Source organism: Falco cherrug, chromosome 1 (assembly GCF_023634085.1).
Source record: "Falco cherrug isolate bFalChe1 chromosome 1, bFalChe1.pri, whole genome shotgun sequence".
NCBI lineage: Eukaryota > Metazoa > Chordata > Aves > Falconiformes > Falconidae > Falco > Falco cherrug.
In genome coordinates, this window is record NC_073697.1 from 95,573,313 (window position 1) to 95,600,901 (window position 27,589).

General features: G+C 46.4%; 2 protein-coding genes across 32 annotated transcripts in view; one reads left to right on the forward strand and one right to left on the reverse strand.

The window, feature by feature from the left end:
- Nucleotides 1–16,904, forward strand: part of ATXN2 (ataxin 2) — a 52,501-nt gene extending 35,597 nt beyond the window's left edge. For 12 of the 24 annotated variants that reach the window (XM_055709121.1, XM_055709135.1, XM_055709149.1 and 9 more), the window contains 5 exons: nucleotides 389–521; nucleotides 4,858–4,911; nucleotides 10,483–10,628; nucleotides 11,501–11,728; nucleotides 15,196–16,904. In XM_055709121.1, coding sequence (XP_055565096.1) covers nucleotides 389–521; nucleotides 4,858–4,911; nucleotides 10,483–10,628; nucleotides 11,501–11,728; nucleotides 15,196–15,399 — 765 coding nt within the window. In that variant the 3' untranslated portion in view covers nucleotides 15,400–16,904. Of the gene's footprint in view, nucleotides 1–388; nucleotides 522–649; nucleotides 1,416–4,857; nucleotides 4,912–10,482; nucleotides 10,629–11,500; nucleotides 11,729–15,195 lie in introns of those variants that run through there. The other 12 variants (XM_055709164.1, XM_055709167.1, XM_055709204.1 and 9 more) reach the window with 6 other exon arrangements.
- The window catches only part of SH2B3 (SH2B adaptor protein 3), a 42,863-nt gene continuing 20,191 nt past the window's right edge, over nucleotides 4,918–27,589 (reverse strand). For 4 of the 8 annotated variants that reach the window (XM_055709309.1, XM_055709330.1, XM_055709288.1 and 1 more), the window contains exons 3-8: nucleotides 24,922–25,023; nucleotides 24,563–24,654; nucleotides 24,354–24,445; nucleotides 23,941–24,158; nucleotides 23,432–23,603; nucleotides 22,399–23,097 (exon numbers count right to left, since the gene is read on the reverse strand). In XM_055709309.1, coding sequence (XP_055565284.1) covers nucleotides 22,802–23,097; nucleotides 23,432–23,603; nucleotides 23,941–24,158; nucleotides 24,354–24,445; nucleotides 24,563–24,654; nucleotides 24,922–25,023 — 972 coding nt within the window. In that variant the 3' untranslated portion in view covers nucleotides 22,399–22,801. Of the gene's footprint in view, nucleotides 6,366–18,128; nucleotides 23,098–23,431; nucleotides 23,604–23,940; nucleotides 24,159–24,353; nucleotides 24,446–24,562; nucleotides 24,655–24,921; nucleotides 25,024–27,589 lie in introns of those variants that run through there. The other 4 variants (XM_055709332.1, XM_055709295.1, XM_055709322.1 and 1 more) reach the window with 3 other exon arrangements.

The following is a 27,589-nucleotide window of genomic DNA, read 5'->3' on the forward strand; positions in this document are numbered from 1 at the left end:
TTTCCAGTCATGGCCAGGACATCTCCTAGTTATGTGTTCTAAAAATAAACTATTTGATGTACTTCTCTTACTTCAAGGACTTTGAAATGTACATAAGTAATTGGGTACATATATAATTATGTACATAAGCTTAGTATGTTATGAGAGTGGCAAAAATTAGATACGCCAGTGGTTTTTGTCATTTTCTAGCATACTGCAGATAATGTCCTTAGGTTTTTTTGAAACAATTGGGTTAATTGTGATAGGATGAAATCTTTAGTTTGCTCTGCATTTTAGTAAGGCCAAGCTGTTACTGTTTGTAAGTACATAATTATTGTTTAGATGACACTAGTTTCTTTGTAATAGTCCTCCAATTAACTGTCTGTTTTCTTATTTCTGTTGAATGCAGCATCCTCATGTTTATAGCCCTGTAATACAGGGCAACGCTAGGATGATGGCACCACCAACACACGCACAGCCTGGTTTAGTATCTTCTTCTGCAACACAGTATGGTGCGCATGAACAGACGCATGCTATGTATGGTAGGAAACGTTTTGTGTTATATGTAACTTTTTAAGTTCTTATGTTGTGCAGGGATGTATTTAATCTCAAGCTTCAAACGTGGGTATCATTCAGATTACACCAGTAGATGTGTTTTATATTTTGTAAGATGATGAGCAGAGCATTGAAAACTGAGCCACCTGGTTAAAATGAAAACTCAAGTATGCTGATTTCAGTAGGATGCCAGTGACCAAGATGAAATTTCAACCTGGGAGCTGCTAAAGAATACCTGCTGAAAGAAGTTTGTTCAAGTTCTCTTGATGCTCTTGACACACCATCCCTTGATTGTTTCTTGATTATAATTAGGACTTGTTTTATTGCAAGGCTATGACCTCAGTTTCAAAACCTGACTTTAGTTCTGACAAATAGTGAAATGCTGTCTTTATGATACTACTAGCATTATTAACAGTATGAACACTGCTGTTTAAGCAAAATAAAACATGTGTTGCTTACCTTTCTTTTTTGGTAAGTCAAGAATAAGTATATGAAACAGCTCATGTATTGCTCTGACTTTGACAATTAGTCTCCAGCATTATCAGATGGGCATATTTCACATACAGTGAAGTGCTGAAAATGTGGGTTACCTTGTTACAAAGTAAAATGTGAAAAAAAACCACCACCTTCTAAAGCATTATAAATGTATGATAAATCAATGCCCAGTTCAGAGGAAAAAACCTCACTGCAAAACATGCTGTCGAAAGAGGTAGAATCAAGGTTGCTAGAAGGCTTGGAAATTGTCATAAAATGTCAAAACAGCAGATGGTCTCTTGAAAACGTGGCATTTCGATACTTGTTATAGCATCTGAGGAAGATTTTTATTGGGTCACATATATTATTGACTTAGATTCTAATAAAAGATTTTCTGTACCTTTAGACATCTTTGTATGTTTTCCGGTGCTTAGCTTTACACTGCTACTTAATGGAAGTCCATGATGTGTCATGAAAACTTACAAGGCTAAGAATCTGAAGTTTAGTGTGAAATGAATTCTGATTTTAAAAAGCCTGTGTCTTACCCACTTGAAAACATCCTGTCAGATCTCTGCAGTGCTGTGGTAACATAGCTAAGAAACAAAAAAATATAGAGAATCCTTTTTTGACACTTGGAGGAAGAACACTTTAGCTCATTTGTACTGAAGCTGAAATGGAAGTTACTTGTAGAGATTAAGTCTTTCTCTCACAGGTCCTTGCTAATTGTATTACTTTGATCTTTTCAACTCTTGTGCTTGAGGTGTCCATGTAAACAGATCCTCTGTTTGCTTTTTCATTAGATTAAATAGAATTCCGATAAAGTGAATGATCAAAGGCTTTCAGACCTTTATTGGTGAAAACTCTCCTCTCAAATCCTAATTAAAATAAAACCAAACATGAGATAATCTGAGATTTGATTCAGAATGGTTGCATGTGACTTTCTAGCAATTTCCCATTGTGCACCATCCTTATCTTCTGTAACCAGTGGGCTCTGCAGCATTGAAGTACAAGCCTGGTCCCTTGGTTGGCTTTGACCAGATGTCTGTATAGTTTTTTCACTGATATTCTAACTTAAAACTGTTAGATCTCATTTTGTGTTGGTTTTGCAGCTTGTCTGTTGTAGGTATGTGATTACATACCAGTGCAAACAACTAAGTTGGGTCAAATGAGAATTCTTTGGTGTTTCCTGCCATGTAATTAAATACTTCTTTTCCAAGAACACCTAATTTAACAGAAACTGCATGTCCTTTTGTGTTCTTTCAAGTAGCTACTTGGTGACTCTTCTAAATACTCTCTCACCTTCCCAGTAAAAGATCAAGTGCTTGAAATTCTTGTTACTGAAACCATTGAACCCAGCTGGATCATGAACTCCATATGAGATACTTTTTTAAAGAGTATATTCTTGCCATGTACAGACGTGTTTATTGCCTAGTGAACATGAATTGGCTCAAATGTACCCTTAACTTACAAAGTTTACAGTTAGCTACACATGAAATGACTTCTGATGTAGTGCAGCACTCAGTTCAGATTTTTGCAAGTCTTCCCTGTGCCGAGTACTTGAAGACCTTGCCTAGACGGATTGTGTTTCCTCAAAATGTGTCCATCTGTAACATATTCACTTCAGCTTCCATTTGCCGATGTGTGAACGCTTGGGAAAAATGTAGAAATGCCTAAGGTGATAAATATAAGCTGCTTATGGAGTGCACTGCTAAAGAACAACGTGCTGGAGTCGTTCACATCTGATTGAGTGACTATAAGAGCATACCCGTAACTTATGTTCTGTTATTTTGGGAATCTTAAGTTTACCCAAGGTATCTTTGAACTAAATATACCAATGCACTTTGATTCTGGTTCGCAAAACTGATTTGAAAGTACAGAATAACAACTTTCCTGAGAAACAACCACCACCGCTGCTTTTGTTTTCTGGAGCACTTGCTCAAACAAGTTCTCAGATTTCCTTTTGTCTCTTTAAAATTGCTATCTGATTATTTTTTATTAATTATTATTTATTTTTAGATTTATTTTTCCCCCATTGATATCAGGATTCAGTGGGCTATACTGCCTTTTTATCCTTCAAGGTACTAGTGCTTTCTTTGAGATAATTCTTGCAAAATTCACCCGATTGTTTTTTCCTGCATGTGTGGTAGAGAGAAGATGTCTGCAAGGACAGCCACACCGAGACGTGGGGGTTGGGGGGGCACTGCTGATGGAGTATTCTTAAGGTGTGAAATGTTTTCTGGTGAGATCTGAAACTCCATCTTCACTAATGGTTTGGGACAACTTGAAAGTCTGTGGCGAGTAGTAACTGCCTGCCAGCGAAGAGAAGTGCCTGTTGATCCATTAAGTGGACTGCCCTCACTGCCGCAAGTTGGGGGTTTGTTTTCTTTCCTCTCTGGTGAAGAGATAGCTGAATCCAAAATACCTAGTGACCTCCACTTGTTGATTAAGCACTCTTCCATTTTAAAGAAAAGTATTTTTATCTAATGCTATTTAATGGGATATTTCTGCACTTCTGGGATTTCCTTGCCAGTCGTTACAGTGTCCTGCTTCTGTTTCACAACCCGCTGCTGACAAGAGCTCAAGAGAAGCAGAGCAGCTGAGCTGCGTGTCACCAGTAAACCCATCTAAACGTGTGACAAAGGAGTGTTTTAAATCATTGGGTTTTCCCCCTCAAAACACAATTGGGAAGGACAATGTTCAAGCAACTATCTATCTTACCGTCTACCAGCCAGACGATTAAAAACAGCTATTACACACTACAGCTCGTAACTTCTGGAGCCGTGAGCCACTTAAATGTCCTTGCCAAGGAGAGTTTGAAATACAGGCACTGCTGAAAGAGAGCAGTACACACACCTTTAACTGCCACATGCACATACCTGAATGCGGAGCTGTCGTTCTTACGCTGCTAAACTGCACGTTGGTTTCAGAATGTACTGTCTGTCTCAAAGCGTTGGCTCTGTGTGATCTCCCTGATAACCAGTATCACTGGGCTGGTAGAGTTTGCTGGCCATGGTTTGCAGTTTGACTGCTTGGTCTGTGTCACACAAAGACCCAAACTTATCTTGTGCTGTTAGTAGAAAATTTGGTTATCTAAGTAGAGGGTGGATATATTCATTCCTATGACAATGAAGTTGTGCTAGTTTTGCCATGTAGCTGAATTGCCTGTGTTTTCAGATAACCGGAGTCCTCTGAAAAACTTAACTTTTGTGTTTAAAAACAAACTTGTGTAAAACCAGACCTTGGTTTTATACAGATGCATTTCCTGTTTTTTTGTGCTCTCATTCCTGTCCCCATTCTCCCTTCCCCTTTCCCCTTCTGCATATGTTTTACTGGTCTGGTGTTGTCTCTAACTTTATCTGGTTTCTGTCTCAGCAGTAGCGTAAATTCTATTGCCCAGATAGTACAATGGTGGATATAATATAAACTTCAGAGGATTCTCCAGGGACTAAGAGTGAACCAGTCACCAAAGGTGTCTTGGAACTGTTAAGAATGACAGTGATATAGCTGAAAAAGAAAGGGGCCAATTTCTATTCTAGTGTAATTACTTCTTAACCTTCTTATTACAGTGGACTGTAATAGACCATTAATTGACATAAGGTTTATTTTTGTGTTAATTAAGAACTGAAGACCTCAGTATCACAGTTAAGAAGGAAGGCTTACTTGAGACTTGTGTTATTTCATCTCCACTCGTGTAAAGCTAAATATCCAGTTCTAATAGTACCTAAGTAAATAAAAATATCTGCATGGTTCTACAATCTTCAAAAAAAAAAAATGACGCTGACCTTTCCAGAAGACGGGAAGTATGCACGTGGCAAGAGGCTAATTTACCTTTCTATTTCCCAAATTCAGCATGTCCCAAAATACCATACAGCAAGGAGACAGGCCCTTCTTTCTACTTTGCCAGTGAGTTGGGTTTTTTGTACTAATTTTGATTGTACAGAAAAGCACTTTCTAAAGAACAGATGTTAAAGGAATGGGACGTGTTGAGGGAATAAGTTTCCTTGCACCAAACCAGTATGTGGAAAACGCAGGAAGGTTCATTTCAATGGCTGGGGGGGTTGAAGCTGTTGAACAGATTTATATGACCACAGGAAACTGATTTGTCATTTTTTTTTAAAATGTGTTTTGCATGTCGAATAATCTGACTTTACTACCCAGTCTTTTCCTCTGCAACCAGAAGTGAGCACTGCACGTGGATAGCCTCTGCTTAAAACGTGGGTGAACTGCCTTGCTCCCTTTCTTTCACAGAGATACAAAATGGGATTTTTTAAAACTTGGCAAGTTAATCGGCTTCCTAAAAGGAGAAGTATCTTGTGCCTCATCTCTTCAGAAAGCTGTGGCTCAAGTTCTGAGCCCCTGGGAGGAAATAACTTGCAGCTGCAGTGAAGGCAGCTTTCTGTAGCGTTACTTTGGTGCCGCTGAAGGAGTGCTGTCAACAATGTACCTTGTCGTTACTGTAATGAGAGTGACTAGCTGAGGCTCCTTGCCAGTGCATAGCATCCACCGCTTCCTCAGTGGCTGGTGAACATTACCAGTTACTGTTACCTGGCTCCGGTGCTCCTGTGTGGTGTTGCTGGTGACCTGCATCAGTGTAAGCAATGGGAGAGGGGCTGACGTTCTCCGTGCTCTCAGTACAGAGCAGCTAATACAGACTTCAGTTGAGTACGTGTGCTGGAAAAGGCAGATAACTAAAAAACACTGCCTTGTATGTTGGTGTTCATTACAGCACTTTAAGGAAGCTGGGTTTTGGGGGTGTGTGGTTGCAGGATGAACTGTAGCTGTCACCCAAGATGTGGGAAAGGAGGGCTTGCAGTTTCAGGGTATTTTCATACTTGCTCCTGTCCTGCAGTGAGGCTTGTTCCTGCGTCTGTCTGCAAGTCCATGCAGCCTATGCCAGGCACTATTCTGGGTTTTTTTTGAGTTAGCTCATGCAAGAGGGATGTGAGAAATACCCTTTGTTCTCCAAAAATCTCTTGTGGAACAGACTTCCTGTGTTTCTTGTACATGGTTCTGCATGAACTAGTGTTGTAGGATGCTGACCTGTCCTGTTTTCATGCGTCTTGGTTTGGTGCACTGAAATAACTTTAATAAGCTCGTTCCTTTCATGGATAATCTCTTAAGTGAAGTCCACTCTACCTGTTTAAAATGACTTCTTTAAATGTTTGTATTATGAAAGAAACATTTGCTATTTCTTTGCTTCCTACCATTCAGGTCTTTTAAATGTAGTTATCCTCACCATCTTACTGGGTCTGGCAATAGTTTTGAAGTTTGTTCACTGGTCAGTTCTTCAAAATAGGCTCTTCAGTGCATCTTTGGACGATGACCAACGATGACCACCATTGGCAGCGTTGAAATTCCTACCAGGGAAAATAAGAAAATACATTATATGGTTTTTGCATATACCCTTGTAGCTGGGAGTTCTGCTTGATTTCTGCTGCTCTGACCTCTTTTGATTGCAGTTCCTTCTGTGGGTTTGATGGCTACTACTACTTGTTTGCCTCTCAGAAAAATGGGTTGTACTTTTGTAGAGTTGAATTCAGTAATTCAATCCATCTGATATTTTTTGCTCACTTCATTACTGAATCACTTCTCTTCACTGTGTATCCCTGCAAGGTTAGTGCAGTTAAATATTTCATGTTAGGAACTGACTTGATCAGAAGGATGCTGAAGTGAAGCAGGTTAGCCCAGGGAATATTTCGGGGGGAGAGGAACCTAAGGCCTAAAGGGTAAGAAAAATAGCGTATTTTTGCTGGCATGTGCTGAGGTTACTTGCAGCAAGCAGATATGCAGAGCTGTTTTGTCCTTTCTTAGAGCTTTCTCAGCACTTTCTTGGATGGCCTTTTGGAAGATCTCCAAAGTACTGACAATGGGGGAAAATGCTGGATAATTGGTGATTCTTTTCTTTTTTTTCACCTCCTGTCTAATCTTGTTCGCCATTTGATATGTGTAGTGAGCTGTTTTGATGAATAGGCAAAAATTCTTGAAAAAAGTCACAGTGAAAGTGCTTTAGTTATGGCCAAGCAGGTGAATTTCTCATGACTGTTTTGCAAGACTTCTTTCACAGGCTTGTTGGTCTCGTAGATTTCATTGGCTTGTCATGAACTATTAATTGCACTAAATAAACATGGAAAACCTTTACATTTCTCGAGTTGAAGTTGAACTCTGGTTTTGAACTAACAAAGATCTGGGCATGTATTTCAGACTTGCTGCCACTCATCCTGAACCTTTCTTGATTTGTATGCAGTATCTGTACAGGATTTAGATAAGTGTCCAAATAACATTTTTTGAAAGGCACTTTTAATATTACTATTAAAACATAATTTGCAGCAGCATCTGAAGTAGTTTTAACCAGACTTCTAGAGCTTATTTGAGTAATTTGTCTAAGAAAAAATGGGAGAGAGGAGAAGCTAGGCAAATAAAAATACTTCAGTATAAAAAAATCTGGTACTTTAAATGCAAAGCTATGGATAAAAGATATTAGATGGTTATGGAAGAGCTGCTACTATGACAAAAACTTGATCCTCCTCCCATTTCTGTATCTATTCTTTAGGGTACTATTCCTTGGTTTAACTGGTTTCTTCAGAGAGAAATATTTCATTGTGAAGTTTTATTGTATAATGTACTTGCTTCAGAATAACTTAGTTTGTTGTTCTCTCAGCTATAAAGAAATGAAAGATGAATTGCACAAATGGTTTAAGGGAGTACCACATTATTTCAGGGGCTCTTAACAAGCAATGTGGCAGGATGTGGGAAGCCTTGAATATCTTACAACTTGGAATTAATTTTCATATACATTTTAAAACCTCTTGAATGGAGTTGGATGTTAATTTGTAGGCAGGCGTGCCAGCTCCGTGGCTGAGGCAGTGGGATGAGAGCTGGGCAAGATTTCTGGTAGCATGCCCTTTGGCAAGCAAGTCAATCCCTCTATGCATTTATTTCTGTTACTTTGACAGAGGTAATAACTTCTGGCCTTCTTCAGAGTGTGTATAATAATGAGGTTGAAAAATTTTCCTACTGTAGGAAGCTGTAAACTTCATACTGTAAAAATGATCAGTGTGTTTCCACTGATAATTTTCACATAGTTGTTGTAAGAAGGAGCAATGTTTGAAAGTCAAATGGAAGAGTGGTGGGGATGCTGCTCCAAAATAAGTTTTAGCAGTGATATTAAAAAAAAAAGAAAAAAGATACTTTCCTTGCATTTGAAAGGGTAACAAAGTGCTATTGCAGAAAATACTGGTGGTTTTCACAGTGTGCATAGAAAATATTGAGCTGTTTTCAAAACCCCTCTCAATCAGAAACGCTTACAACGTATGACTATGCTTGTACACTCGTGCTTAAGTACGCTTACATGCTCATGCATAAATATGTTAGGCTCAACTCCAGACTGCAAGAATTTAGGGTTGCAAAGGTATATGAAGTTCATCTGCATTAATAGCCTGGAACTGTAGTGCACATCACTGTTAGACCATTTGCTCAGTGAATATTTAGTTGAGCTTTCAAGATAGTAGGGCGGGATGAAGTTAAATATAGTAGGCAGTTATTTTCTAAAGGAGAGACCTTCATAGTGGCCTGCACAGGAGAGAGAAATCTCTATTAGGCAAAAAGACAGTCTGTGTGTGTTCTAGTGAGTTGGAGTATGTCAGAACTAGTATTTGTAAGCTTTAGAGCAAGCCAGACTGGAGGAAAACAAGTATTTGCACAGGGTAGTAGTGTGTCAGGGCTGGTTAACAGAGCACCGTGGGGTTGTTGTCTTTTTGCAGCTTGCTTTTGCTGAATAGTATTGTGCTTTCAGATGCAGCTACGTTTTTGTCTGTTTTCTCCACCCATCTTGTCTTTCATCCTTTATATACATTCAGGCGGATCTGTGTATTCATGAACTTATAGCCCAGCACAGTGAAACCTCTTCTGAAGCTGCAGCAAACAGTTCCTTGCGAAAGCAAAGACAACACACCTCACTAGCTGTCAGTACGTGGGGCAGGTGCTTGCAGCTTAACAGGTGCACTCGAAGTTTCTCCCTGTGCTCTGCTTTTCAGGTTTGTTGACTAGGGCAAGAAAACACCACTAGAAAACCCGTCACTTCTAGAGATATGCTGCAGGCATCGCTGGCTGTGGAGTTCTTGTATTATACAAACCCCATTAAAAAGGCTGTAACCTGATAAATAGTAAGAGGTAATTAACTTCAGTCAGAATGACAAAAAAGTACCGAACCAAATAAGAAGCGGTTGCAGGGAAGATTCTGGAGCAGGTTGGTAGTTTGCTTGGACTGGTTTGTCTTTTAGCACTGTTGTCAGCAGAACAAACCTGGGTTTTGACAAGCTGTCATACTGGAGAGAGTAGTGTGCATCGTCATGTGCAGAAGTGCAGTTGTGAACTCTGGGCTGGTGGTTGCACAAGACGTAAAAGCAATACAAGGGAACAGGCAAAGCATCTTCATTTTCTAAGGGTCTTGCTTTCCAGTTGCATGCTTTGTGTTTAAAGGAAGATTTGCTATCATTATGGCTTTTCATGCTTTGTTAGGTTCCCTCAGAAGTAAAAAAAAAAAACACAAACCAAAACAAAACCACAAAACAATTTGGTGTGGCCCGTTTTGAGGCAGAACAGAGCAGGACTCCTCAAGGAGGAACTTGTTGATGTTCATTTGCTGTTGGAGACTGGTATGGCTGTAGCAACAGATGTGGTTTCGCTGGTGTGAAAGTTTTATGTTAAGTTTTTTTCCTTTTTCTGAGTTTGGTACCTTATTTGCTACTGTTTCAAGGAATTAAGAATTTAATGGCAATGTTGAGAAGCTCACAGAATGGTGGTGAGTCAGAACAGACTCTGTAATTGGCCTTGAGGCGAGAGGCAAGATACGTTATTTCACTACAAGATACCTTATTTCAGTACAAGATACTGGCTTTAGCAAAAAAACTTGATGCTCAAGCAGCCTCAGTTTTCTCAGCTGTTATGTATATGCTGTGTGTGCCTATAGCTCTTAAGCATACATGCAGTGTATATACTTTACACTGACTGTACTGTGAGCAATTTCCAGAAGAGTAGCATGGTGAGGTTAGCCAGGTATAAGGCCAAAGAATTTTTTGGATGGTGGAAATAAAAATGGCTTATAACACCTTTGAAAAGTATATTACAGGAAAAACTAAATTGTATGAAAATGACAAATTTGATATTTTAAACTGGTCTGTTTGACAAAACAAAAGATGAAATACTGCTTTTTTCTATGTAGTATCTGTTACATTGTCAAACTAGGGAAGATGAACTGTCTAATTATGGTTATTTATAGACTTTCCTGCAAAACCAAACTACACAAAAGCAAGGTAAGATACTCAGCTATTTGCAAGATAATTTCTTTTTTTTAGAAGGGGGAGGGAATATATTTATAGTATGTTTGAAACATAGTGAAATCTTCAAGTATACATGGTGACTTGATGAGATGCATGTACTGTATCTGTTGTTAAATATTTTTCTTTTTCATCCTAGTTTCTACTGGCTCACTTGCCCAGCAGTATGCCCACCCTAATGCTACCCTGCATCCGCATCCTCCGCATCCTCAGCCTTCTGCCACACCAACTGGCCAGCAGCAAAGCCAACATGCTGGAAGCCACCCTGCTCCTAGCCCCGTGCAGGTAACAGAACTTAAGGGAGTGAATGGCTTTAAATTGTATTTAACATTGCATCTATCTGCTGCTTGACATCACTACATTGATTTCTTTGAGAGGAAAAATGGTAGACTGGAGCAGTTGCCCAGACAAACTGCATGTGACAGATCTCATGCAGGACTTGTCTAGATTCCCCTCTGTTTTCTGGAAGGAAGGAAGGAAGTAGAGCTATATAACTTAGTTTTTCTCTGCTTGCAGTGGCTAGGACTTAGAGGTGGTAAGCTTGTGACATAGTTCGTTAGATAAGCTAGCAGGGAAACCTTTGGCAGTCCCTTTTCGTTGGTAAGGACCAATATCAGAATGCAGGCATTCCTTTCTCCATCTCAGGGGATGAGGTACAGCTTGTTTCCGTATTATGATTAAGGAAGGATCGTAATTTTGTCAGAGCTTTCATTAAAGTGGAGTTATAACTGGAAATAGCAGATAAATGCTGAGAAGCATTTGACTGTATTTTGTCAAAGACAAGCAGCTGAAAACAAAACAGGCCTCGTGATAGTGCTGCATGCCTTAGTTACCTACTGGTAGTAACTTTGGGCTTCTAAGTGCAACTGTGAAGTGTATCCAGCTCCATGGTGGCAGGCTCTCCTTGTTTTTACCTGGCAGTCTAGGCTCTATTTTCCAGACTCCTGCTCTCATGACTTGCTAGTGCAAGAAGAAAACTAGCCCGGTGGAAATGAAATGAGTTTCCTTGTGACCATAGGTGTGGTGATCCTTAGATTTGCCACTTAAAACGTTCACTATCGAGAGCAGTTCTGCGAACCTTTCTTATGCTAGTTTACAGAATAAACATTTCTCGCTTCTAGACCATAACCTAAATGATCTTCTGTCTTTTTTTGCAGCATCATCAGCACCAGGCTGCTCAGGCACTCCACCTGGCAAACCCACAACAGCAGTCTGCAATTTACCACGCAGGTCTAGCTCCAACCCCACCTTCCATGACGCCAGGCTCCAATACGCAGTCTCCACAAAATAGTTTTCCTACAGCACAACAAACAGTCTTCACCATTCATCCCTCCCATGTTCAACCTGCATATACCAATCCGCCACACATGGCCCATGTCCCCCAGGTAAACACAGTTTAACAACCTTCAAGACTAAATGTCTTAATGCCACAAAGTTAGGACAGTTGGGCCTGCTGAAGTGATTTCCATTCTGTCACCTCTCAGCACAGACTACCTGTCGTGTTATTTAGGTTTCTGTCTGTACATTGCCTTTATTTAGAATATTACAAGATACTTGGACCTCAGCTTCCAACACCCAGTGCATCTGCAACTGTAGTTTAATGAAGACATCTTAAGCTGGTACTGCTACTGAAAGAAATTGAGCTCTCTTCCCAGTTCCCGGCTCCCACCCTTGTCCTGTCCCACCATTCTGCTCACAGAACTGTTTGGCCATGCAGCAAACCAGACTGGGGACATGATTCAGCTGAAGTGTGCCTCCCCTCCCCCCTTTTTTAGGCTCTTTCTCAGTCAAATCAGTTCACTGCTCGGGTTCACTGCATGATCACAGGAAGAGCTGGCATACAGAAAGGTTGGAGGCGAGAGCTGAGTGGAGGAAGGCTGAATTGTTGCTTTTGGTGGCAGTTTTAGGCTCTGCATTGTAGTTAAATCTATACAGGTACATCCAGTAAAGTATATTGTGCAGAATTACTAGGGAGTAGCAAGGCACTGCGATGGGAGACAGATGAGGTTCAGTTTAGATAACTGCAAGACAATCCTTGCTGAAAGAGAAACCCCTGTGTGCGTGTGTGTGTATGTGTCTGTGTGTGGTTCTAAATGAACTGCTTATGCAGAAGATCCCCAGTGATTGTTGGGCAACTTAACAACAGTCCTTGCTTCAGGATCAGAAACCCACTTCTCTTAACTGCTCTCTTGTGGTCAACTCAGTGAAAAAAGGATTTTGGGAAGGGAAGCACATGACAGATTAATCAAGAGCTCTGTGTAAAGCAGTGTTGCAAAGATTTTCTGATGTTTACTAAATCTCATGGATTTAGTGTACTTCGTCAAGGAACGGAGAGTTAATCAGTAATTTGCCTGCACAATTTCTTCTTCAGACCAAGGATTTGGTATCTGGCTTATGTCTTCTCGTAAAGGTTAACAATAGTTTGGGATGTCATGACTAGCTGCAGCTAGGGAGGTTAGCCTAATAGGTGTCCAGTCCCTTGCAGAATTCTGATAAAATCTTTGCTTCAGTCCCTGGGACAGTCAGTTAAGCCAATGAATTAATAGTTATTTAGGAATTGTTTTATTGTTGTTGAGGTTTTAGCTTTTTAATTCCATTAGGTTTTTCATTTCTCTGCTTTTATATTGTGGGAGGATAAGGAGAGGATGTCCAAACTTGACTGCTGATGTGGCATCTTGCCATATCCTCCCAGGCTCTGGTTTCTGCCAGAAACAAGATACTGGCTGTGCCCCGGTGTGATGGCGCTGGTGTGAATGCCTGGGCTGTAGAGCTTCTTGGGGGAGCTCACACGCAACCCTTCGGAAGGGTCTTGCTGCGAGCTCCTGGCTTAGTGGTATGTTCAGTGCCGTGCCTTGAAACACGAAACATATTTGTTGCAAGGTCAGCTTAAAGGTAAAACTATCTGAACTGTGCTGTACCCGGCACGGCCGGGCCTTGCCTGTGCTGCAGGATGTGACCGTTGCCTTCCTTATGTGTGTCGAGCACTTAATAAGCGAACCTCGCTAAAGCAAATCAGATGCAACTTTTAGTCAGGACTGACTGCACAGTCGGGATTTTTTAGCAACTGCACGCAAAGCCTGCCTTCCCTTTCGTTATTTGACTTACGCAGTCTCTTCTGTAATTTTTTTAGGATGGAGCCTGCAATCTATAGTCCGTGATATTTATACCAAACTAACTGACTTTTCAAAAATGAAGTAGTTCCCTCAAAAATCTCTAATGAAGGAATAACTACAGTTCTGTAAGAAATTTTAAATGCATGTAATTATTCCACTGTGGGGAAACTAATCACTGGATTTAATAGTTTCTTAGCAGCCTCATTTCCAACTTCTGAACACAATTCTGAAATACCATGTATTAGGGATTTCAGTTAGGCTAACACAGGGGATCAATTGAATTTCCCTTTAGGTTATCAGATGAACCTCGAGCTGTTAGCTATCTCACTTGAGAAACAGTACTTTAAAATTCATTACAGAGTACTGTCAGCTGCCAAATTTGCAAAGCGTTCAAGCCAGCGCAGAAGTTTTTTTATCCAATGTGTGTATTGAATACAGCTGCTATATGAATAGCTGCTTTATAGTGATGGCTGCTATAATAGCATGTTTGTCAAAGTAAAAATGGTGCTGATCCTGAAAGGTATTTCTGTTTCACAGCCTTATCTTCTAAGCCTTTTTTTAGAGCAAGAGTGAGATTTAAATTGCAGTTCCTGCCTTTAAAGGCTTCTCGAGTGCTACTAATACAGTGCAAGTCTGATAAGGAGTTTGAGGAATGTCTGTGATGAGTCAGGTAACCCTTTCGTCTTTAAGAAATAAAATTGTAGCCACTACCTGCTATCTGTCTTCACTGGCCTGTGAAACTTGTGAGGCTGAAATGACTGCAGCGTAGTGCTCTGTTAATGGGATATGGGAGAAGGACAAAGCAAACCTTAGATACACATGCTTCCCCCCTCCACGAGAAACATTCTGAGAGCTCTAAGAGTTCCGTAACATTTTGTGCTTTTAAGAAACTAGTGTTTACTAGCTTTTTAAACCAAAAAATTGATGACCTCTAGTCATGAACTGCTCTGAGCTAAAGAAGCCAACTGACAAGTTACTGAACTTGTTTGCCAGAAGGTGATCAGCCATTGTAAAGCTTAATCCCATTTTTCCGCTGAGACTTAACTATGATTGCTCGGATTACACAAGGACCTTAACTGTGATGAGCTTAACTGGAAACAGAACAAAGCTGACCTAACAGTATAAAGGGATGAAATCACTCATCTTAGAATGACTGCTTCGATGAACGATAACGTGGGCACAGGTCACTGGAGAGAGTGGTTTCTGGGGCAGGGGAGTCAGGAAGGAATGGGGAGTTGTGTAATGAGCAGCTGAGGAGGGGATGCCAGGCTGCCAGTGTGCATGAGGGTCCTGTCTGCACCCACTGCATTCTCTGCATAGGAAGTGCTTTGATCTAGGTTACTAACAGTAATGTTCTGAAGATTTGTTGCTGAGTTTTTTTGGGTTTGGTTTTTTTTTTTCTTTTTGTGGTTTGGTCTTTTTGATTTTTTTTTTAAATATCCCACTGTTTAATGCTGGCCGTTTCTCCCAGCGCTCACTGTCCATATGGCTAAAATTGAGAATGTGACTCAGAGCCAGCAATAAGGATTTGAGCCCTTCTTTTTCTTTTTTTTTTTTTCTTTTTTTTTTTTTTTAATTATTTTTGTGTTAAGATCTCTGACTTAATCCCTATAGCTAATCTAGTTAAAATGGAGTAAATCTCTGGATTTACTGGTACAGCTGGAGAAAACTTTGGACAGTCATGTGGCCAGGAGTGATGCCTCCTTGTGACCATTATACTAAAGAGCTCTTTGTTTCAGGCTCATGTACAGTCAGGAATGGTTCCTTCTCACCCAACTGCCCATGCTCCAATGATGCTAATGACGACACAGCCACCTGGTGGTCCCCAAGCCGCCATCGCTCAAAGTGCACTACAGCCCATTCCAGTCTCGACAACAACACATTTCCCCTATATGACGCACCCTTCAGGTGAGGAGTGTGTGCCCGGGAGACCTGCACCTTAACTGAGCCAGGTCGTAGTAGTGAGAACTGTTATGAGCCAGATTTGGGGAAAAGACTTAAAAAAAAAAATTAATAATTGAAGAAAATGCTGAAGGCAGAATGTTTCTGCATTTCGCATTTATACTTTGCCAGCCCAAATGCGAGGCTAGATAAGTGTATGAGATTTAGCTAATTTAGTAAAGATTTTGCTTCTCTCTAGCTGAAGTAGAGAAATGGATAACTATGCGGACACTGGCACTGTGGGGCTGTGTTCTTTCAGGTTTTGCTGTGGTTTTGCCGTGGGGGATGGACTGTTCTGTGTAGCCTGTTTATAATGTTCTGAGGTTTTATTAAATTTAAAGTGATCGGTCTTGAGGATAGGAGTGAAAATGTTGCTTGGGGGTAGGGCTGTTAAACTTCTAATGACTGAAGTAAAGTGACAACTGAAATCTAATCTTTTAATTCAGAGTAACGTTCTGCAGCTTTACTTTTTGGGAAAAGTAGGTGCTGTATGATTTCTTTCCACTTTAAATTTAACCTTACCTAGGTTTCTTTATAATTCATTTCCAAACAGCCTCTAAACTTCTGTAGTGAACTAGTTACCTGATCTTGTTTCTTGGGGAATGTGTGAGCAGAACAAGGCTGCTTTCTGAAGGTTTAAGTAGGGAAAAAAGCATCCAAAGGACATCTTGATATGCAGGATTTTGTTTTGTTCTCTTAAAAAAAAAAAAAAAAAAAAAAAAGAAAAAAGAAAAAAGAGAGAGAGAAAAAGGAAAGGAAAAAAAAAATTCAGCTCAGTAGTTGTCCTGTGACCACTTTACTAGCAAACTGTTGTGTGGCTTGCCAATTTACTATTTACATTTGAACTTTTTTTTTACAGTACAAGCCCACCACCAACAGCAGTTGTAAGGCTCATCTGGAATAACTGAAAGGCTGGATACCTTTTGTAGGCCAAATACCCTCCTTCTACTGCTTCTGCCAACTGGAAGCACAGAAAACTAGAATTTCATTTTATTTTGTTTAAAAAAAAAAAAAAAATTTGATTTCTTGTAACATCCACTAGGAATGCTAACAGTTCATCTTGCAGTGGGAGAGATTCGGACTGAGTAGAGGCATTTAGGAACTTGTGGGCTATTCCATAATTCCATGCACTGTATCTGAGTCCTGCAAGTGCCCCAACTCTGCTTGCTGAAAACTGGAAGTTATTTATTTTTTAATGACCCTTCAAAGTTATGAACTCATCAGCTAGCAAAAGAAGTAACAAGAGTGATTCTTGCTGCTATTATCACTAAAAATCAAGACTTGGAGATCCCTTTTACTTCTAACTAAACTTGAAACAGGTTCAGTAAAAAAAAAAAATTCTAATCGTCAAACTGATGAATTATTATTTATAAATCACGTTTGATGAGATAATCACTATCGTGAGACAGTGATGTAACTTTTAAGTTAAGAAAACTTTTACTTTGTAGATAATATAAAATAAAAACTTAAAAAAAAATTAAAAAATAAAAAAAGTTTTAAAAACTGACCTACTTAGTGTTTGTGTCTTGTTTTTACCAGTATCTTACTTTAATGTCTTCTCCAGCTTTCAATTGTAATTGGAGCGACTGTTTTATTTAGCATCAGGTAAGCTTTGCCGTGTGTTTCTGCTGTGTGCTGCTGCCGTGTCGTGTGTGTGCCCCCCACCAGGAAGCCACATCCCTCCAATTTGACTTGCAGGGCCATTGCAAAAATCAGTGAAAGCTTTCGAGATCAGAAGGGCAGGGTAGTGATAGGACAAGGGGTAATAATTTTAGGCTGAAAGAGGATAGTCAGGTTAGATATTATCTTTACTGTGCGGGTGGTGGGACACTGGCACAGGCTGCCCAGCGCAGCTGTGGGTGCCCCATCCCTGGAGGTGCTCAAGGCCGGGCTGGATGGGGCTGGGAGCAACCTGGGCTGGTGGAAGGTGTCCCTGCCCGTGGCAGGGGGGTGGAACTAGGTGGTCTTTAAGGTCCCTTCCAACCCAAACCGTTCTAGGATTCTATGAAGTTTGGTGCAGGTATTTAACATTCCTTGTCTTCAGATCGACTCCCTAATGCCTTAGCTTCACACCATTCTGGCTGATGTCACAGAAGATGTCACAACTGGGCATCGAGGCTTTTAAGATGATAAAACTGTTTAAAGTCAGTGGTGCTGCTGGAGAAAGGAAGAAACCAGAGTAAGCATTTCTTAGCAAAATGGTAAAAAGACGGGGGGAAAAGCACAGGAAAAAGCACTTGGCTACCACCTCCTCCAGTAAGGCACAGGCTCGTTATCACTGAACAGTTCTGTATGGTGCAGGCATCTTTGATGGCTAACCAAAAGGTGATGCTGGTTAAAACTGGATTATAATATAGCTGCACTTCAGAAGCGGGACAAGTAAACTGTATAAGCTTTCCTGGACAGTGGTTAACGTTGTGTTTTGTGTCTTGGTGAAAAACGTGCAGGGGAATACAAATAACTGTTGCAGCTTCTGTCTTAATCCTTCCAGGCCAGCAGTGCAGTAAAATGTACAGGATTCTTGTTGAGGTGGGCAGCAGGGGGCATGAGGTGTCGCAGTGATGGTGACTTGGGGCAGAACTCCCTGAATGAACCTTCTGAGAAGGAACAGCTTGCTCGCCCAGGCTGTTGGCTTGCTTTTCATTTCTGAGGGAGGGTTCCTGTCTTAGCAACCACTATCTGCTAAAATAGCATCCAGGCACCTAGAGGGAATCAGACTGAAGACTAAAAGTGAGAAAAAAAGTTCTAAAAACAGTTTATTAAGAGCAGAATTTTTTTTTTTATATTATGGTAAAATTGCATTATTCAAGAATAAGTTACTTGTACAGTACATACAGAAACAATATATAGAAAAACCTACTATACAAGAACAACTCTTCTGTGCAGGTGAAAAGTAGAACTTTCAAATCAATATGCTTCTCATCCAACAAAACGTTGGCTTTAATCATCCTGCTAAAGGCTGAGTTAGAGAACGCACAGTCTCCTCCCGGCCTCTGGAGTTGCTGGCGAAGGTTGGGTGTGTTCGGATCGAACCAGCTTAAATTAAAATTTGGAATACTGTACTCAAACCTGTTAGTCGAGATTTCAAGGCTTTATATGCTTGTTAAGAATAAAACTGCGCAGGCTGGATGACAGCAGCGTTCTGTGGTCCAGAGCTGTAAGAAATGAGCTTTGGCCTCACCCTACACCTGGACCTATTCCACAAAGTTTTGCCCCAGAATAGTTTTAATGCAAAAAAAGACGGGTGAGGCGGCGGTGGTGTCAGTGTTTGGTAACCTGCTGCCATTCCTCAGGGCTGGGGTGCAGGAGGGAGGGAGGGATGAAGAGGTTAAATAATGCTGTATGTCCTGATCTTCAGAACCACTAACCCCTCCGGACAGGCAGAGGCCACCCAGGGGGAGGGTCTGCCAGCAAACAGCAAGTGGTTTCCCAGGTGTGAGATGGAGATGGGGGGGAAGTTCTGGCTGGACCCAGCTGGCAGGTTCTGTGCTAAGCCAGGTCCCTGCTATCCCAGAGAGTGACGGCATCTTGCCAAAACCAACTGTCCCCACGTGCCGGCTGGAATGGGGCAGCCCTGTCCTGGGGAGGCTGCAGCAGTCATGGGGTACCGGCCAGTGCTGCCACTGGCGTCCTGGCTTTGTTACATTGGATCTGAACTGGTGTGGCACATGCCCGGCTCCGGGGCCAAGGCACAAGCCGGTGGTCACGTCTGACTTTATTTCAACTCTAGGAAATGCTCCTTCTCATCCGTGGGAGCCCAGGAGGTGGCCGTACCTGCAGCTGTGCGGGGGGTCTGCCCTTGGCTTCCCCTCCTCCCAAAACTCTGCTGATCCTTCATAAATGCCAATAAAGGCCCACATGGGCTGGGGAACTAAACCTGCAAAGTCCTAGGCTCTTTTTCCAAGTTATTAGAAGAACATAAAAATTCCATCAAGTTTCTTATATTCCATAGGAATGGAATGGCTTAATGCTCTCTGCCCACTGCTGTACCTTACGGGCTGGATTCACGTCGCCAAGTGCGCTGGCAGGAGCAGAGGTAGGGCTGCAGGTCAGGCTCTGACCTGGGTTGCAAGCCAGATGCTTTCTAGGAGAAACGGGATTTGAAACTCGGTCCTCCAGGAGCTGGGGAAATAGGCCACCCCCCACCCCACCTCGGGTCTCGGTGCAGCTGGGGTCAGGACCACAGCAGGTCCGAGCGGAGGATAAGGTGGGGAGGTGGTGGAGCTGGGTGGCTGGCCAGCCCATGGCCACCTTGGTGAGGTGTGAGATGGAAATAACTATTAAATAACTATGTAAATAATCAGACTTTTCCCACCACTCACTGGTGGGGAGAATGGGCGTTCGCATCCACCAGAGTTTGTCTGTGCAGGGGAAGAGGCTGACGGGGTGATAATGAACTCAGATATTTTGCTAATCAAGCACAGCAATTTCCATTTCAACTACAGAGAAACCCCTTGCAATTAAACTGCAGGTTAAAAATACCACACGTGTGTGCATGTTTAGTTGTTGGCGCTCGAACAATAAGCCCCAGCGCGCCAAAACAACCCATCCCAGCAGCACCAGCATCGGACTGATCTGCCAAGGGCTGCACCGGCTGTGAATACCAATGCCTTTTCCCAGCCCATTCTTCCTTGCAGATGCTCTGAGCATAGGGTGATTTGGGTGAGACCACCTCATCTTTTGGGGAATGCCTCCTTTTAATGTGGCTGCCTGCAGCTCAGCAGGACTAAAAATCAGCTCTTTGAACCTTAGCAAGATTTAGCACATGCAAGCATTTTCCCAGGTGTGCGTGCTCCAGGAACCGTGCACCGAGCAAGGAGAGGAGCTGACAGCTTGTGCTCTGCTTCCTCCCCTTCCCTTCTCCATCCCCACAAACGCAAGACCACGGGGAGTTATTTATTAGCAATGGAGGGAGCTGACTCGCCTGGCACAAAGCAGCCCCGGTATACACTCCTGCTGTTCGCTGCAGCCTTTGTGCTGCTCTGGGGAGGAAAACGGGATGCGGATACGGCTGAGAAGCTCCAGCTGAGGACAGGGCTGGCTTTGTTTCTCCAGCAGCCTCTCTGGGTTTGGCAGTGCTGGAGGTGCAACCGGCCAGTGCAATTTGCTCTTAATGCTCCGGTTTCAAGAGTGAGTGTGCAACGAACGGCATGTGCTGAGTGCCGGGAAATGCTGGTGTCCCCCCGAAACAGAGAATTCCTCCCCATGCACCCATTCTCAAGTTGCTTTAAACAGAGAAGGCACAGGGGGGAAAGGCTTTGCCTGCTCTAAATGCACAAAGACAGCCCAGGAGAGGAATGAGGCAAGGGATAGGAGGCACAAAACGCAAATCCAAAATGGTTTCTCAAGCCGATGGTATCCTGTTTCTCCCAGCCCTTGTACTTTGACTACTACTTATAAAACCAGACTTGCTCTCACGGCTGCTCCCTGGGCTGTGTTTGGCCCTGGCTGTTTTAGCCCTGCCTGGTCCTGGCTCCTGCCTGCGCTCCATCGGCCCTTTCTGGGCCAGCCCAGCACAGCACCATGATCTTCAGTGCTTGACCTTGAGCAGAACTGGGCTCCTTGGGCTTCCACTACTGACTGGGCTCACCAGGCTTAACAGCAAAGCCCTGCCTAGGGGCTGGATTTTTGCAAAACTCCCTAGCTTGGCCCCAAGGAGGCTTTGTGTTTGCGTGCTTGTAAATTCATTCCTAAACGTTAACGCTCCTGAGGGTTCCCACCTCTATTGCCATTTCAAGGGAAATAAAAAGAAAAGGCTTTCCTCTAAAGCAATTTCAAGGCGAGTCTTGCATCCGAAATCCCAGGGAGTGTCGCACCGGCTGCGCTGAGAAATCTGGAAGTTGAACTCTGCGAACATCCCCTCCTGTGTGTCGCAAGGGCTCCAGCTCCTTCCTTATTCTTAAAATAACGGCAGCTTCTAAGAAGTGGTTCCTCTCCCGGCGTGGCCGCGCTGGCTGCCCCAGGTAAAGTGGCACCAGGGCTGGAAGCAGCCGTGGAAGTTGGGGCGCAGCCAAGCTCCTGGCTCCGGTGCTGCTCTCCCTTTGCCAGGGACGGGGGGATGTTGAGCCCTGGGGATTTGGTGGCTGCACGGTTGTTCCTGCAGGAGTTGGAGCAGTGCTCGGCACGCGGCTCGCTGTGCAAGCTCCTAGGGTGAGATGCGCGCAGCGAACAGGCTGAAGCGCCCGCTGTGTGTGTAATTCCAGCCGCCGAGTTGTGACCCTCCGGCCTCCTCTACCTAAGCCATGCCGGGGGGCGCAGCCCCTCTGCAGGCTTGGGGGGAGATGGCTGGGAGAGGCTTTTCCTCCAGGTAGGGAGGAGTATGCCAAAGGGACCCCCCCTCACCTGCCAGAGGCTGTTGCATAGCTTAAAATACCCCCACACTCCTCATTACACAGTGTTTTGGGCAGGGGGGGAGGCAAGCAAGAGTGGGGTGGGCAGCCACCTGCACTGGCAAGGTGAAAAAAAAATCTTTTGGGGAAAAACAAAATTACTTTAGATTGTGCATAAAATGCTTCCATCACTGGGATAAGATGCCTCCATCACCGGGATAAAACGCCTTTATCACCAGGATAAAACGCCTCCATCACCAGGAGGAGCGGTCTGCTGTCAGTCTCCGTGTTAGTTCTCAGCTAGTGACATTATTAATGATGGAGCAGTTAGTGTTCACATCTTAATTAGCAAGGCTAATGGTGTAAGGATTCCTCCAGCTGGTGCAGGCAGTGACTGCAACTGTGCTAGGTTAAAAAAGAAGAACAAGAAAAGCCAGTTTTTGCCTTATTTAACAACAAAGCCCAAACTCTGATCACAATCGTCATCTTCACCCGACGTGGGAGCTCAGCTCCGGCAAGTCGGGCTTTGCTGGTGCGTTCGGCAGCGGCAGCACGTGCTGGGACAGGAGGACGGGGCTCATCTTCGCCTGTGTGTGGCCCAGAGCAGCAACTGGTTGATGAAATTATAATCCACTTTTTTAAAAATTATTTTTTTCTTTTTTTTCTTAATTTTTATTTTTTTCCTTTTTTTTCTTCTTTTCCTTTCTCCAATTAAGTGAGTGTAACGCAAGACTCTGGCTCCTTCGCTGGGCACTGTCGTGTCAGGGACAGGTGTGAGACCGAGCCCGACAGCGCGATGCTTGGCACGCAGGGATGCAGGCACGAGCGGTGTGTAAACAGTAATGAGAAAGCTTTGATAATAACAAAAAATAAAAATAAAAGGCCCTTTAACAGGCCGAAGAGAGGGAGCACACCCGTACTGGAGTGAAAAATTACCCCCTTCCTTGCAAAAATACAATAATCATCCCTAACCAGAAGGAAGAAACTAGGTACATTCTTTCTCTCGATGGGATACCCGGAAGGTCTCTGGGATTTCTCCACCCGAAAGTGCATCCCGGTGCCGGCGCAGCACCCGTCAGAGCGGCGTGTACTGGTTGTCGATGGCACGGACGTGGCCCCGGCCTGGCGCCTCTACCTCGTAGTCCGAATCACGGTGCCGGGTGCCAGGCACCATGGCTGCCCTGCTTGGGCGCAGGCTCTGCGCCAGCTCTGCCGGTGGCGGCACCAGGTGGAAGATCTGCTCCGGTGGGGGACCGGGGGGGGTGTCATCGGGGCTGCGGGGGCAGGTGGAGCCGGTGGGGGCGAGGCTGAATTCAGGGCTCCAGCTGGGAATGGGCATGGGGAGAGGGACCGTGCTGCTGGAGCCAGGAGCTGCAGGCGGAGGGGAGAGATGGCCGGTCGGTGGGATGCTCCTGCCTTGTTGCACCCGCTCTGGGTACCGGGGTGCATCCCACACACTCCCAGCCGTAGCGAGGAGAGGCTGGCGGTTTGGGGCAGCTTCTCCTTTCTCGAAAGAGGAAGCCAGGAGCTTGGGAGTCACCTTTTGTGCCACTGCCCGGATCCTTCCACTTCCCCACCCCACGCTGTGGCCAAAGGGCACAGCTCTCCCAGCCCCAGGGCATCCGCATCCACCCCGGGGACCCTCCCGCTGGGAATGGACCCCCCACCCCTGCACCCGTAGAAACATCCCTCCATGCCCAACTACCTTGCAGCTGGGGCAGGACGACGACGTAGCTGGACAGACGGACGTCACAGGCTGTCCCGCACTCCAGCGGGATGGGGTAGCGATGGAAGTGGTGCAGCATCTCCACAATAGAGGAGAAGCGGAGGTGCTGGACGCGGCACTGGCCCCGCTCCGTCAGCGCCAGCCGCAGGTGCTGCAGGGAGGAGTACAGACCTGTTACTCTTCCACCGGCTCCTTTGCTGGAGGAGATGATGGGGAGCACAGGTATATTTGGGGTGGGGAGGGGACAAATGGCCTTAGCACGATGTGCTACATCCCCAGCCTGCAGTGCCCTGCTTGCTGCAGGGGGTTTTGCCCCCCAGGAGCGGGGATGGGGCTGCCAGCCCATTGCCAGCATCAGGGCAGGGACCAGGCAAGGAGAGAGCATCTCCCCAGGGTGGGATGCAATGGGACAGGGACCATGCCATGGCGGGGGGTCTGCCCAAGGGGCTCCTGCAAGATTCCCACCCCAGACCCTCTCCCACCCGTACCTTTGCTCTGCCCTGGAAGTTGAAGGTGAGCACGTACTCGCCGCGACGCGTCTCGCTCTGCCGCACCAGGAAGACACCGTGGCCCTCCAGCCCCCCCAGCTGCACCAGCTGAGCCGCCTTCACGCGGGAGATGGGCCCATGGAACCAGGGGCAGGAGGAGAGGAACTGCTCCATCTTCGGCCCTGCCGCCTCCCCCGGGTCCCCCGGCGTCGCCCCTGCTAGGGCACACGGATGAGTGCCCCAGGGAAGTGGGGACCCCTGCCTATTCCCCCCATCCCCCTGCCCTCTGGCTCTGCCCCCTGCCATGCCATTTGGGGATGCCTGATCAGCCCAGCCAGCCACGGCAGGACGCAGTGACCCCCCGGCAAGTGATGCCCTGTCCCCAAGGTCCCCCAAGTGTCCCCACTGCTCACCTTGGCTGAGAGTGTCAGTGCTGGTGGTGGGGCTGGCAGCCGTGGGGTCAGGGTGCCGGCACACCAGGAGTTCAGGGTCACCCGTGTCAGACCTGCCGGGGACGGGAGAATCCAGGCTGAGCACTGGCGGTGCGGAGCCAGCACGTTTCTGGGGGACACAGAGCTGCTGTCCCTATCCCCAGGCTCGGGGACATCCACCGGGCGCTTACCCCCTGCGCGCACATTCCCGGATGGCGGCTGTCCAGGAGCTGAGCTGCTGCTCGTCCCCTGCCTCAAACAGGACATCAGTGGTGTTGGTGACCTGGGGGACATCAGACAGGGACACAGGGGCTTCAGACAGAGAGATGTGCATCCCCCTCCCCACCCCCCCGCACTTGGGCACCAAACCTGACCCCAGCCAGGGCACAGCATCCCCCACCCTGCATGCCACATCCCCCCTTGTGCACCCCCTCCCCGGCTGGGAAGAGGAACCGAAATTTGGCACGGGAGCGCTCAGCGGCCACGTGCACCCCGGAGGGTGGGAAAGGCCGTGGGGCTGGCTCTGGACCCCCCCTCAGCCAGACCCTACCTTGAGGACGAAGGTGTGGATGTTATCAGGCATCTCGAGGCGCGTGCACCTCCGCACCTCCTGGACGGCAGAGCAGGCAGCGTGCAGCTTCGGCTTGGAGCCCTGCGGAGGGGAGCGCAGCAGCTGAGCTGAGTCCCAACACCCCTGCACCCCAAAACACTGCCCCACCGCCCGCTGCTCCACTGGGAAGGGGTCAAGCCTGCCAGGAGCCACCTGAGCCACATCAGCCAGCAAGGAAATACCCGGCTCTGCAGGGAAATACCCCACTGGCAAGGAAATACCCCACTGGCAAGGAAATACCCCATGTGGCAAGGAAATACCCTGCATGACACAGGGCACCCCAGGGGGGGCCAAGTAGCACCCAGAGCGGGGACCCACTTTGGTGGCCCCAAGGACCCAGCAGCGGAAGGATGGCTGGAGGAGAGGAGGGAGAAGGGGGCTCCCAGAATGGCGCTGCGTTCTGGGGAGACTGTGTGCACTGATGGGGAAATCGGGGTGCAGGCAGGGAGCACCCTGCTTGTGGGTGCGGGGGTCAGCGGCGCGCGCGGTGGTGGCGTGCCAAGAGCTCTCCGCAGCCACCCAGCCAGTTTGGCGCTGACACAGGCACATGACAAAACGCTGAGCAAACACTTCCATAAAGGCTAATAATACCCCTCCCAGCAGCTTTCAGTTCCTCTGCTCCCCAACGCGCCCTGTGTGCCGGCAAACGAGCCGCTGACTGCGGTGAGGCTGCGGCACGTGGCACCCACCCAGCCACCGCCAGGACCGGGCTCTATCCGGGGTGCCAGTGACCCTCCTGGGTGCGAAATGCCCCTGGGGGACCCTGTGCTGGTGCTGGGCGATGGAGCCAACCCCTCCACGCTGACCCCTGTGGCCAGAGCCAAACGCACGGCTCTGCAAGCGAGCCACCCTGTTGAGTCCAGCAAAGCCCCGCCAGTACCAGTATGTGCTGGGCATGCTCATCCCCTGCACCAGGCTTCCTGCCAGCCTGGCACAACAAAAATTTGGCTGGCTGTGATTCACTCGGCACCTTCAGCATCCCACGGGCTGGGCTGCTGCACCCTGTGCCGGCTCCAGCAGTCCTCTCCCATCCACGGCCGCCGCTGTCCCCGCAAGGACGCTGGGCTGCAGGCACTCCACCACATGATGGCATTTGCCAACCAAAGGGCTTGAATTTTGCTCCGAGCTTGTGATGCTCATGGCAAAGCCACCCCCCCTTTGTCCCCAACCACCTGTGGGACCCCCAGGGGGTCCTCACCAGGGACTGTCCCTACCCGGGACTTGGCACTCTCTGTGGTCACCCAACCAAACCGTGTTTAGTTTATATTTTTTTTTTCCATCCCCCCCTCTTTCCTCCCTCCCTCGACACTCTCAACTGAGGACTCAGTGTACTTTGGGGCCGGAAACACAGCGTGAGAGGGACCAGCCCTTATCAGCACCAAGCTGCACCGAAAAGAAAGTTCTTAGAAGTTTCTTGCTGAACAGCATCGTGTAATGGGTTTGGTGCTACCGCGGTGGCTCGCAGCACCCCCAGTGCCGTCAGCAACAGTGATTGCAGCTGCTGCAATCACTGTCACCAACGGCGCCGCCAGCCACCATGGTGGCACCGGTGCTTTTTATCCCAAAGGAGTTTTATTTTTTTGCCATCCTTGGAAAATAACCACATCCTGCACAAAAGTCCTGCAGGGAGAAAGCAAAGGGGTTGCCCGTCCTGGCTGCTTTCCCACACGTGGGTTGTGACATCCGGCACGTCCCCAAGCTTGCCGGTGCAGCCGGTTTTATCGGCATACATCCCAACCACAGCCTTGGGGTCAGCCTCCCGCTTTCCTAGGAAGTGGGAAATTCCAAGAAAAGGGAGTTCGGCGAAGCCCCCTGCGCCCCTCCTGGGGAAAAGTGCAGACGGGGAGTGTAAAGGGAGAAGGAAATGATGCAGCAGAGCGATACGGCACCCAAAAAAACCAGTCTGGCTTCGGAGAAGTGCCTACCGCAGGCACGGTGCCCCCACCCCCCGAACTGCCGCACCTGACCGCAAGATGCCCTGCTCGATGGTGGCTGGTACCAAGAAAGGGATTTCTCGGTAACCAAAACTGCACACTCAATACACCGCGTGCTCGCCCAGCACCCACGGGCTCCTCCTTAGCAAGAAAGGTGCCACAACAGCATCGTGGGGCTGGATACCCCCAGCTGCAGGCTTGGCTTGGGGTGCTAAGGATGCTCAGGGTGGGATGGGATGTTCACGGTGTTCGGGATGGGGTGGAATGGGATACTCCAGGTGCTTGGGATGCTGCCCCAGCTCAGCTCCCAGCCTGCAGACTTCACCCCACCGCTCCCCCAAAGGATCCTGTGGACAGGGAAGAAACCCCAGCATGTGGTTGAGCACCCCCCAAAACCTCCCGGGGACAGGATGCCCTATAAAGCTGCACTCCCGAGCCCTCAGAACACAGCTGCCACCGTGCCATCACTGTGGCATCCCCCGTCTTGCCACCTGCCATGAAAATCAGCCATCCTGGGATGTGACACGGCTGGTGTGTGGCTCACAGGGCTGATGGCAGCAGGATGTGGCCCAGCTCCCCCGAACTGCCTCCCCCTGCAGTGGCTGACAGTGGCCAGGCACTGCTGGGGACACCAGAACATCGATGGGGGTGACGGTCCCATCGGCTGGGGACGG